Consider the following 12,168-nt stretch of genomic DNA (forward strand, 5'->3'; position numbering starts at 1 on the left):
GGCCTGCAACCATCTATTGAACATAGCTTGTTTGAGTTGGAGAATCCATATTAGAGGTCGACCGATTAATTGGAATGGCCGATTAATTAGGGCCGATTTCAAGTTTTCATAACAATCGGTAATCTGTATTTTTGGACACCGATTGTGGCCGATTTAAAAAAAATGTTTACCTTTATTTAACTAGGCAAGTCAGTTAAGAACACATTCTTATTTTCAATGACGGCCTAGGAACAGTGGGTTAACTGCCTTGTTCAGGGGCAGAACGACCGATTTTTACTTTGTCAGCTCAGGGATTTGATCTTGCAACCTTCTGGTTACTAGTCCAACGCTCTAACCACCTGCCTTACATTGCACTCCACGAGGAGCCTGCGTGGCATACTGACTACCTGTTACGCGAGGGAAGCCAAGGTAAGTTGCTAGCTAGCATTAAACTTATCTTATAAAAAACAATCAATCTTAACATAATCACTAGTTAACTACACATGGTTGATGATATTACTAGTTTATCTAGCGTGTCCTGCGTTGCATATAATCGATGTGGTGCCTGTTAATTTATCATCGAATCACAGCCTACTTCGCCAAACGGGTGATGATTTAACAAGCGCATTTGCGAAGAAGCACTGTCGTTGCACCAATGTGTACTTAACCATAAACATCAATGCCTTTCTTTAAAATCAATGCACAAGTATATATTTTTAAACCTGCATATTTAGTTAATATTGCCTGCTGACATTAATTTCTTTTAACTAGGGAAATTATGTCACTTTTCTTGCGTTCCGTGCAAGCAGTCAGGGTATATGCAGCAGTTTGGGGCGCCTGGCTCGTTGCGAACTGTGTGAAGACCATTTATTCCTAACAAAGACCGTAATTAATTTGCCAGAATTGTACATAATTATGACATAACATTGAAGGTTGTACAATGTAACAGCAATATTTAGACTTAGGGATGCCACCCGTTAGATAAAATACGTAACGGTTCCGTATTTCACTGAAAGATTAAACGTTTTGTTTTTGAAATTATAGTTTCTGGATTCGACCATATTAATGGCTCGTATTTCTGTGTGTTATGTTATAATTAAGTCTATGATTTGATATTTGATACAGCAGTCTGACTGAGCGATGGTAGGCAGCAGCAGGCTCGTACGCATTAATTCAAACAGCACTTTCATGCGTTTTGCCAGCAGCTCTTCGCAATGCTTTGAGCTGTTTATGACTTCAAGCCTATCAACTCCCGAGATTAGGCTCGTGTAACCGATGTGAAATGGCTAGGTAGTTAGCTGGGTGCACACTAATAGCGGTTCAATCGGTGACGTCACTCGCTCTGAGTCCTTGAAGTAGTTGTTCCCCTTGCTCTGCAAGGGCCGCGGCATTTGTGGAGCGATGGGTAACGATGCTTCGAGGGTGGCTGTTGTCGATGTGTTCCTGGTTCGAGCCCAGGTAGGAGCGAGGAGAGGGACGGAAGCTATACTGTTACACTGGCAATACTAAAGTGCCTATAAGAACATCCAATAGTCAAAGGTATATGAAATACAAATGGTATAGAGAAAAATATTTCTATGAAATATTTCTATAATAACTACAACCTAAAACTTCTTACCTGGGAATATTGAAGACTCATGTTAAAAGGAACCACCAGCTTTCATATGCTCTCATGTTCTGAGCAAGGAACTGAAACGTTAGCTTTTTTACATGGCACATATTGCACTTTTACTTTCTTTATCAACACTTTTTTTTTGCATTATTTAAACCAAATTGAACATGTTTCATTATTTATTTGAGGCTAAATTTATTTTATTGATGTATTATATTAAATTAAAATAAAAGTGCTCATTCAGTATTGTTGTAATTGTCATTATTCCAAATAAATAAATAAATAAAATAGTCTGATTAATAAGTATCGGCTTTTTTGGTCCTCCAATAATCGGTATCGCTATCGGTGTTGAAAAATCATAATCGGTCGACCTCTAGTCCATATGACTTTAAAAAAATCATAATCGGTCGACCTCTAGTCCATATGACTTTAAAAAAATCATAATCGGTCGACCTCTAGTCCATATGACTTTAAAAAAATCATAATCGGTCGACCTCTAGTCCATATGACTTTAAAAAAATCATAATCGGTCGACCTCTACTCCATATGACTTTAAAAAAATCATAATCGGTCGACCTCTAGTCCATATGACTTTAAAAAATCATAATCGGTCGACCTCTACTCCATATGATTGAAAAAATCATAATCGGTCGACCTCTACTCCATATGACTTTAAAAAAATCATAATCGGTCGACCTCTAGTCCATATGATTTAAAAAAATCATAATCGGTCGAACCTCTACTCCATATGACTTTAAAAAATCATAATCGGTCGACCTCTAGTCCATATGACTTTAAAAAAATCATTATCGGTCGACCTCTAGTCCATTTGACTTTTAAAAAATGATAATCGGTCGACCTCTACTCCATATGATTGAAAAAATTATAATCGGTCGACCTCTACTCCATATGACTTTAAAAAAATCATAATCGGTCGACCTCTAGTCCATATGATTAAAAAAAAATCATAATCGGTCGACCTCTACTCCATATGACTTTAAAAAATCATAATCGGTCGACCTCTAGTCCATATGACTTTAAAAAATCATAATCGGTCGACCTCTACTCCATATGACTTTAAAAAATCATAAAGGACTTGGGTCCTTAACTGGATTACATCAAGATCTGGGCTATGCTGATGAATCCAGACATTCTGGTATTGACTGAAATGTGGATCTCTGGGGACATTCTGTACTCTGACATTAATATTGAGTGTTATATTGTGTTCAGAGATGACAGACAGGGTAGAGGGGGTGGAGTGGCCATTCTTATACAAAAAACAATTATCTGTCTCTTTACTGAAATCTATTTCCCTTGACCAAAAATTTGAGCCACCCATCTTTAAGCCTTTTGTCTCTGATTGATATTATTTTAAAGAATACGCCAGAGAAACATGTTTCAACTTGTGTCTTTGCCCAAGGCATTAGTGACCATTGCCAAGTTGTTTTGTGTTAGAGATGTGAGAGTACACAAACCAAAGCTTCGTGTCATCACCAAGAGGAACTTTAAAAACTTTATTTTTTTTAGTGACCTTGATTTTATTTCAGCTATCCCTGAACCTGATTTAACAGAGCTTTTTTGCAGATGTCTTCAATACTATTGTGAATAATCATGCTTCCTTCAAAAAATGAAGGGTTAAAGGTAGAATGCCTGGTACACTGGAAATATCAGAAGTCATTCATAAAAGAGATGATGCTTGGGTCAAGGCCAGGAACACAGGGTTAGGCATGCACTAGCAAACTTTTAAGCAACTGAGGAATCATTGTGTAAGACAAATCAGAAAGGATAAATCTGATTATTATTTAATCGCTCTTTCGGATTGTAATTGGAACCCGCTAAATTCTGGAAAACTGTCAAATCCCTGAAGGGTTCTACTTCCTCCTCTCTGCCACATCAAATTAATTCAGACACATTACGAATAAAAAGTGCCATCATTGATGTATTGAATCACCATTTGATTTCAGCGGGCTATCTCTTTGAACTTCTAAGCCTATTGGGCTGGATGCTGATAGGAGAAACTTGATGAATGATCAGAGAAATTATATTCAAAGCTTTTCTTTTAGTCTTGGATGCTTTGCTAAGCAATAGACAACAAGAAGTCTACAGGAATCCTGGTCTGCTTAAGTGTGCTGCGCCCATCATGCTTGGCTAATTAACCCACATTTTTTATTTCACATTGTTATCAGGAAATATTCCAAAAGTCTGGAAATCAGCTCTTGTGCTGCCACTCCAAAAGGACGGGGATAGTAGTGATCTTAATCATTAGTATTTTGAATGCAAATCAATCAGGGTTTAGTCCTGGGCATAGTACAATACTATTACAGTGGCCACTTTAGTTGTTCAATCAATCAATCAATCAAGTGTATTTTATATAGCCCTTCGTACATCAGCTAATATCTCGAAGTGCTGTACAGAGACCCAGCCTAAAACCCCAAACAGCTAGAATGCAGGTGTAGAAGCACGGTGGCTAGGAAAAACTCCCTAGAAAGGCCAAAACCTAGGAAGAAAAAACCTAGGAAGAAAGTTGTTAATGATCTTGTCACAGGTTTAGACACTACAATGAAATGTTCTGCTTTGTTTGTGGACCTGTCAAAAGATTTTGATACTGTTGATCATGCTATTTTATTGAACAAGTTGTCCTCGATAGGCCTGAGCTCTGACTCCTACTTGGTTTAATGATTATCTTAGTGACAGAACTCAGTCCATTGTGATTGATGGGGTGAAGTGTACATTTCTTGAAGCACATAAAGGTGTACCAGAGGGGTTGATTTTGGGACCTGTTCTCTTCACTATTTACGTAAACACCATTGGTCAATCTGTTAAGAATTGTAAACTTGATCTATATGCGGATGATAGTATTATGCAGGCTATTGCCCCGACTGCTGATCTGGCTGTGTAAAAACTACAGTCACATTATATTTCAATGCAGGAATCCCTTGCTGATTTTAAAACACGTTGTTTTTAAACTCTCGTAAAAAGGTTTCAGATGAACTATATGTTCACTCATTAGATGGTTCTCCAATCGAACGTGTTCCCTGCTGTCATGTCTACTAGCGCTCCCCTGCTCAACGTCGCCGGTCTACTAACCACCGGTCCTGGTAATCATCATTACCTTGATTACTCTCCCTTTATGTAGCCCTCAGTTATCAGGAGGTATTGGTTTTGTTCACGTTCAGTACGCTTCTCCTGTTTTGGTTATCTGCCTTTTCTTATCATTAATGGGATCGGTGTCCCTAAACCGGAACGGTTGTTGCTAACGTGCGCTAATGTGACTAGAATGACGTTGTAAGTAACAGCAAACGTTCCAGGACATAGACATGTCTTATATGGGCAGAAATCTTAAATGATTGTTAATCAAACTGATATGTCCAATTTACAGTAGCTATTACAGTGTGAAAATACCTTGCAACTGTTCGAGGAGACTGCACAACAACACAACGCTTTTATCACAGCAACTGGTTTATTACCTTCAGAGGTGAATGTATCAATAAAAACTCAGCAAAAAAAGAAACGTCCTCTCACTGTCAACTGCGTTTATTTTCAGCAAACTTAACATGTGTAAATATTTGTACGAACATAACAAGACTCAACAACTGAGACATAAACTAAACAAGTTCCACAGACATGTTGTAACGGCTGTCCTCGCTGACAGAAGGAGAGGACCAAAACGCAGAGTGGTTAGTGTTCATTATTTACTGAAAGTCAACAAAACACTTCAAAATACAAAACAACCAACAAACGTGACAAAACCGAAACAGTCCTGTGTGGCAAAAAACCTGACACAGGAACTGTTTCGGTTTTGTCACGTTTGTTGATTTTGTCACCCACAAAACACACGTGAAACCCAGGCTGCCTAAGTATGATTCTCAATCAGGGACAACGATTGACAGCTGCCTCTGATTGAGAATCATACCCGGCCGAACACAAACCTCCCAACATAGAAAATCACACATAGACAAACCCACCCAACTCACGCCCTGACCAACTAAATAAATACAAGACAAAAGAAAACAGGTCAGGAACGTGACACATGTGACTAACAGAAATTGAATAATGTGTCCCTGAACAAAGGGGGGGGGGGGGTTTCAAAATCAAAAGTTTCAGTCAGTATCTGGTGTGGCCACCAGCTGCATGAAGTACTGCAGTGCATCTCCTCCTCATGGACTGCACCAGATTTGCCAGTTCTTGCTGTGAGATGTTACTCCACTCTTCCACCAAGGCACCTGCAAGTTCCCGGACATTTCTGGGGGGAATGGAGCTAGCCCTCACCCTCCGATCCAACAGGTCCCAGACGTGCTCAATGGGATTGAGATCCGGGCTCTTCGCTGGCCATGGCAGAACACTGACATTCCTGTCTTGCACAAAATCACGCACAGAACGAGCAGTATAACTGGTGGCAGTGTCATGCTGGAGGGTCATGTCAGGTTGAGCCTGCAGGAGGGTACCACATGAGGGAGGAGGATGTCTTCCCTGTAACACAGAGCATTGAGATTGCCTGCAATGATAACAAGCTCAGTCCGATGATCCTGTGACACACCGCCCCAGCCCATGATGGATGCTCCACCTCGATCCCGCTCCAGAGTACAGGCCTCTGTGTAACGCTCATTCATTCGATGATAAACGTGAATCCGACCATCACCCCAGGTGAGAAAAAACCGCAACTCGTCAGTGAAGAGCCCTTTTTGCCAGTCCTGTCTGGTCCAGCGATGGTGGGTTTGTACCCATAGGCGACATTGTTGCCTGTGATGTCTGGTGAAGATCTGCCTTACAACAGGCCTACAAACCCTCAATTCAGCATCTCTCAGCCTATTGAGGAGTCTGAGCACTGATGGAGGGATTGTGCATTCCTGGTGTAGCTCGGGTAGTTGTTGTTGCCATCATGTACCTGTCCCGCTGGTGTGATATTCGGATGTACCGATCTGATGCAGGTGTTGTTACATGTGGTCTGCCACTGCGAGGACGATCAGCTGTCCATCCTGTCTCCCTGTAGCTCTGTCTTAGGCGTCTCACAGTACGGACATTGCAAGTTATTGCCCTGGCCACATCTGCAGTCCTCATGCCTTCTTGCAGTATGCCTAAAACACATTCACGCAGATGAGCAGGGACCATGGGCATCTTTCCTTTGATGTTTTTCAGAGTCAGTAGAAAGGCCTCTTTAGTGTCCTAAGTTTCATAACTGACCTTAATTGCCTACCGTCTATAAGCTGTTAGTGTCTTAAACCGTGCCACAAGTGAATGTTCATTCATTGTTAATGGTTCATTGAACAAGCATGGGAAACAGTGTTTAAATCCTTTACAATGAAGATCTGTGAAGTTATTTGGATTTTTACAAATTATCTTTGAAAGACAGGGTCCTGAAAAAGGAACGTTTCTTTTTTGCTGTTTACTTACATTCAAAAATATTGCTCTGATATGTTATCCTGAGGTTCCCAGAGATAAAAGGTAGCATAGTTTTGTTTGATAAAATCCATTTTTATATTCAAATGTAGGAACTTGGTTCTACAGTTTGAAACCCTGCTGTCTCGTTGTCCTGTTGGAAGGTGAACCTTCATCCCAGTCTGAGGTTCAAAGTGCTCTGGAGCAGGTTTTCGTCAAGGATCTCTCTGTACTTTGCTCCTGTCATCTTTCCCCTCGATCCTGACTAGTCTCCCAGTCCCTGCCGCTGAAAAACATCCCCACAGCATGATGCTGCCACCACCATGCTTCACCAAGGGATGGTGCCAGGATTCCTCCAGACGTGACAGTTGGCATTCAGGCCAAAGTGTTCAATCTTGGTTTCATCAGACTAGAGAATCTTGTTTCTCATGGTCTGAGAGTCCTTTATGTGCCTTTTGCTGAGGAGTGGCTTCCTGTCTGGCCACTCTACCGTAAAGGCCTGTTTGGTGGAGTACTGCAGAGATGGTTGTCCTTCTGGAAGGTTCTCCCATCTCCACAGAGGAGCTCTGGAGCTCTGCCAGAGTGACCATCGGTTTCTTGGTCACCTCCTTTACCAAGGCCCTTCTCCCTCAGTTGCTCAGTTTGGCCAGGCGACCAGCTCTAGGAAGAGTCTTAGTGGTTCCAAACTTCTTCCAATTAAGAATGATGGAGGCCACTGTGTTCTTGGGGACCTTGAATCCTGTCTCGGAGCTCTACGGACAATTCCTTTGACCTTATGGCTTGATTTTTGCTCTGACATGCACTGTCAACTGTGAGACCTTATATAGACAGTGTTTGCCTTTCCAAATCATGACCCATCAATTTAATTTACCACAGGCAGGCCCCAATAAAGTTGTAGAATCATCTCAAGGGTGATCAATGGAAACAGGATGCACCTGAAGTCAATTTCCAGTCTCATATCAAAGGGTCTGAATACTTCTGTTAATAAGGTATTTCATTTTTTTGTTTTTTGCAAAAATGTTAGAACCGGTTTTCACGTTGTCATTATGGGGTATTGTGTATAGATTGATGAGGAAATTGTTTTATTTAATGCATTTTTGAATAAGGCTGTAACGTGACAAGATGTGGATAAAGTGAAGGGTTCTGAAAATGTTCCAGATGCACTGTGTGTGTGTGTGTGTGTGTGTGTGTGTGTGTGTGTGTGTGTGTGTGTGTGTGTGTGTGTGTGTGTGTGTGTGTGTGTGTGTGTGTGTGTGTGTGTGTGTGTGTGTGTGTGTATTTAGGTTTTATTAAACAGTGCGCATTTGAAGAGACCTAGTTCTCAATTTGTCTTCCCTGTTAAAATAAATGTTAAATAAAATAATACAATCTAAGGATCTACTAATAAAGAACAGTAAAAGTTAACAAAGTTTATTACACTTTTATATACAAACAACCCTGCAAGGCACACCTTTTGTTTAAATAAGAATATACATTTGTATTCTTGAAAGCAAAAAAGTTTTAGTTTTGAAATATATTAATATAAGTTTGTTTAGGATTGTAGAGAGAAGGCCACGAATTGTGGAAATCCCATTGACACAAAAGAAATGGGGGCAATTGAACAAATTGTCATGTAAAATATAGATGCCATTTTTGTTCATGTTCAGTTGGTTTGCGATGATTTCTGTAAATGCACACAATAACAAAAAGACTAAAGCTGTATGAAAACCACACCATTACTCCACAACAAGCTGATATCTCTCAAATGCATCTGTGATTTTGGCTGTAGTCGTTAAGACAAATTCACCTAGCTTTGTAGGGACGGTTTCAATATATCAGCTCAGTACCTGCTGCATATATTCTAAGAACTCATTGCTGTTTCAATATGAAACACTATCAATGTATTAATTGATAATGTTATATCCAGACCTAAATATATACATACAGTTCCTTCAGAAAGTATTCACACCCCTTGAATTTTTCCACATGTTGTTGTGTTACAGCCTGAATTTAAAATGGATTAAATTGAGATGTTGTGTCACTGACCTACCCACAACACCCCATAATGTCAAAGTGGAATTATGTTTTTAGAAATGTTCACAAATTTGTTGAAAATGAAAAGCTGAAATGTCTTGAGTCAATAAGTATTCAACCTCTTTGTTATGACAAGCCTAAATAAGTTCAGGGGTACAAATGTGCTTAACAAGTCACATAATAAGTTGCATGGACTCACTCTGTGTGCAATAATAGTGTTTAACATGATTTTTGAATGACGACCTCATCTCTGTACCCCACACATAAACTGAATTATCTGTAAGGTCCCTCAGTTGAGCAGCGCATTTCAAAAACATATTCAACCACAAAGACCAGAGGTTTTCCAATGCCTGGCAAAGAAGGGCACCTATTGGTAGATGGGTAAAAGTAAAAAAGCTGAAATTTTACATCCCTTTGAGCATGGTGAAGTTATTAATTACACTTTGGATGGTGTGCCAATACACCCAGTCACTACAAAGATACAGGCTTCCTTCCTAGAAGGAAACCGCTCAGGGATTTCACCATGAGGACAATGGTGACTTTAAAACAGTTACAGAGTTTAATGGCTGTGGTAGGAGAAACTGAGGAGGGATCAACAACATTGTAGTTACTCCACAATACTAACCTAAATGACAGCGTGAAAAGAAGGAAGCCTGTACAGAATACAAATACTCCAAAACATGCATCCTGTTTGCAATAAGGCACTAAAGTAACACGGCAAAACACTTGGAAAATAAAGTAATGTTATGTTCTATATACAAAGCGTTATGTTTGGGGCAAATACAACACAACCACTCACTGAGTACCACTTTTTATATCATCTTCAAGCATGGTGGTGGCTGAATCATATTATGCTTGTCCTCTGCAATGGAGCTACTAAGCACAGGCAAAATCCTAAAGGAAATCCTGGTTCAGTCTGCTTTCCAACAGACACTGGGAGACAAATTCATCTTTCAGCAGGACAATAACCTAAAAGGCCAAATATAAACTGGAGTTGCTTACCAAGACAACATGGAAGGATCCTGAGTGGCCTGGTTAAAGTTACGTTAAGACTTGAAAATGGCTGGCTGTGTAGCAATGATCAACAACCAACTTGACAGAGCTTGTAGAATTAAAACAATTATAATGTGCAAATATTGTACAATCCAGGCGTGCAAAGCTGTTAGACTTACCCAGAAAGACTCACAGCTATAATCACTGCCAAAGGTGATTCTAACATATAGTGTGGCTCATGGGTGTGAATACTCATGTAAATGAGATATTTCTGCATTTCAATACATTTGCAAACATTTCTAAAAACATGTTTTCACTTTGTCATTATGGGGAATTGTGTGTAGATGGGTGAGAAAAAAAATCTATTTAGTCCATTTTTAATGTAGGCTGTAACACAACACAATGAGGAACAAGTTATAAAAAATGTTATACTTTCTGAGGGCACAGCAGGTTTCTAGGTCCAAACACCTACAGCTATCAGGCTCTGGTAATACCAATGTTACAACTATTCCATCCAGCTTTCATCAAAATGATCTACAGGGTCAACTTCGTGTCTGTCTATAGTGTCAAAATATGTATATATTGTATCGATACAAAGGCATAGTACTCTTATGCATAAGGTCGTTCAAGTTAGTTGGAGAGTGGGGTTTTTGTTAAGTGAAATTACTAAACAGTGGCAATAATACGTTTCTAAACACTTGGATTTAGGGGTTAACTTTAAATCAGCTTTATGACATTTAGTTTATCTTCATGTTGATATTGGCTATGGGAAACATTTATGAATCTACTAAAGAAATGCAGGGAGATTCAAAAGGCTTTTTGCTGCACTCAAAATGTCTCACTTGGAAAACATCCTTAATAGCAGAAATAAAATAATGTTTCTCAAAATGGCGACCAAAACATAAAAATAACGTAAATTTAGGATGATAAAACACTAACCTCTCTGAAAAATTCAATCAGTAAACAGTGCAGGTAACATTTGAAAATTCTGTAACAAATTTCGAAGCCGTCATGATTTTTGTAATATCAATGCTGTCTGTTGTAACCGCTTGGTGGCGGTTTGAAACAGAGCTGTGACATCATGTCCTCTGTAGTGACGTCACATCCTCCTAACGTTAGAGTCATGGCTTTGTGTAAATACGCTTCGGTGGTTTGGTGGTTTTTCAGGGTTGGCAGAGGGGTTGCAGGTCAATCTGTTATCATGCTAACAGGCCTAGCCGCTTGACCTTAGCAGAGAGGAAGGAGTGGATGATGAACACCATGGTCTTAGGGCAGGAGTGGAGGTCCAGTTGCTGCAAGGGAGGAAGAGGAAAGGAGGAAGAGAGAGGGAGAGAGGAAGGGGGAGGCAGAGGGAAGAGAGAGAGAAGTTCATCATCACCTTTGACGTTGTTATAGTTGAGTATGTTAGCACAGCAAACAATGACTACTCTGTTGAAAGAGAGAGTGAGAAAGAGAGAGAGAGTAGAAGCAAGAGAGAGCGAGAGAGAGAGAGAGATAGAGTAGAAGCAAGAGAAAGAGAGAGAGAGAGAAAAAGAGAGTAGAAGCAAGAGAGAGAGAGAGAGAGAGAGAGAAAGAGAGAGTAAAAGCAAGAGAAAGAGAGAGAGTAGAAGCAAGAGAAAGAGAGAGAGAGAGAGAGAGAGAGAGAGAGAGAGAGAGAGAGAGAGAGAGAGAGAGAGAGAAATAGAGAGAGAGAGAAAGAGAGAGAGAGACAAACCAACCAATCAACCAACACCAAGCAAAACACTCAAAGTCAACAATCCAACTCACAATCTCCGCCTCTGGCCCTCCAAAGTCGAGGAAGATCATGTGCACACCGTCATCGGAGGACATGCGCAGCCGCTCGAAGGGTTGCTGGAGGAGCACCGTCTTTCTGATGCCCATCTCCTCAGTGAACAGGCTAAAGCCCTCGTCGATGTGCACTCCCAGGTTGCACTCCTTCCCGTTCCAGCTGCAGGCTGCCAGGGACCACAGATACAGGCATTAGGAAGGTTGGTAACTAAGGGCAGGTTTTTCCAGACATAGACTAGGCCTAGCGCTCGACCAAAAAGCATTCTCAATGGAGATTCTGTTGCTTTTTAGTCCAGGATCAGGAGTACGTTTAATCTGTGTCCAGGAAACTGTCCCTAAAGGTTCTGATTATAGGTTGCCCTGTGTTTCTGCACCACTCCATTTACAACACTGAATACTAAAGGTAC

At 40.4% G+C, this 12,168-nt stretch overlaps 1 protein-coding gene across 2 annotated transcripts in view; it reads right to left on the reverse strand.

Annotated features, from left to right (window-relative positions):
* Positions 1 to 8,356: 8,356 nt before the first annotated feature.
* Positions 8,357 to 12,168, reverse strand: part of LOC129815688 (alpha-1-syntrophin-like) — a 119,199-nt gene continuing 115,387 nt past the window's right edge. For both annotated transcript variants that reach the window (XM_055869720.1, XM_055869719.1), the window contains exons 7-8: positions 11,741 to 11,928; positions 8,357 to 11,265 (exon numbers count right to left, since the gene is read on the reverse strand). In XM_055869720.1, coding sequence (XP_055725695.1) covers positions 11,173 to 11,265; positions 11,741 to 11,928 — 281 coding nt within the window. In that variant the 3' untranslated portion in view covers positions 8,357 to 11,172. The remainder of the gene's footprint in view (positions 11,266 to 11,740; positions 11,929 to 12,168) is intronic.

This window comes from Salvelinus fontinalis, chromosome 18, assembly GCF_029448725.1.
Source record: "Salvelinus fontinalis isolate EN_2023a chromosome 18, ASM2944872v1, whole genome shotgun sequence".
NCBI classification, from domain to species: domain Eukaryota; kingdom Metazoa; phylum Chordata; class Actinopteri; order Salmoniformes; family Salmonidae; genus Salvelinus; species Salvelinus fontinalis.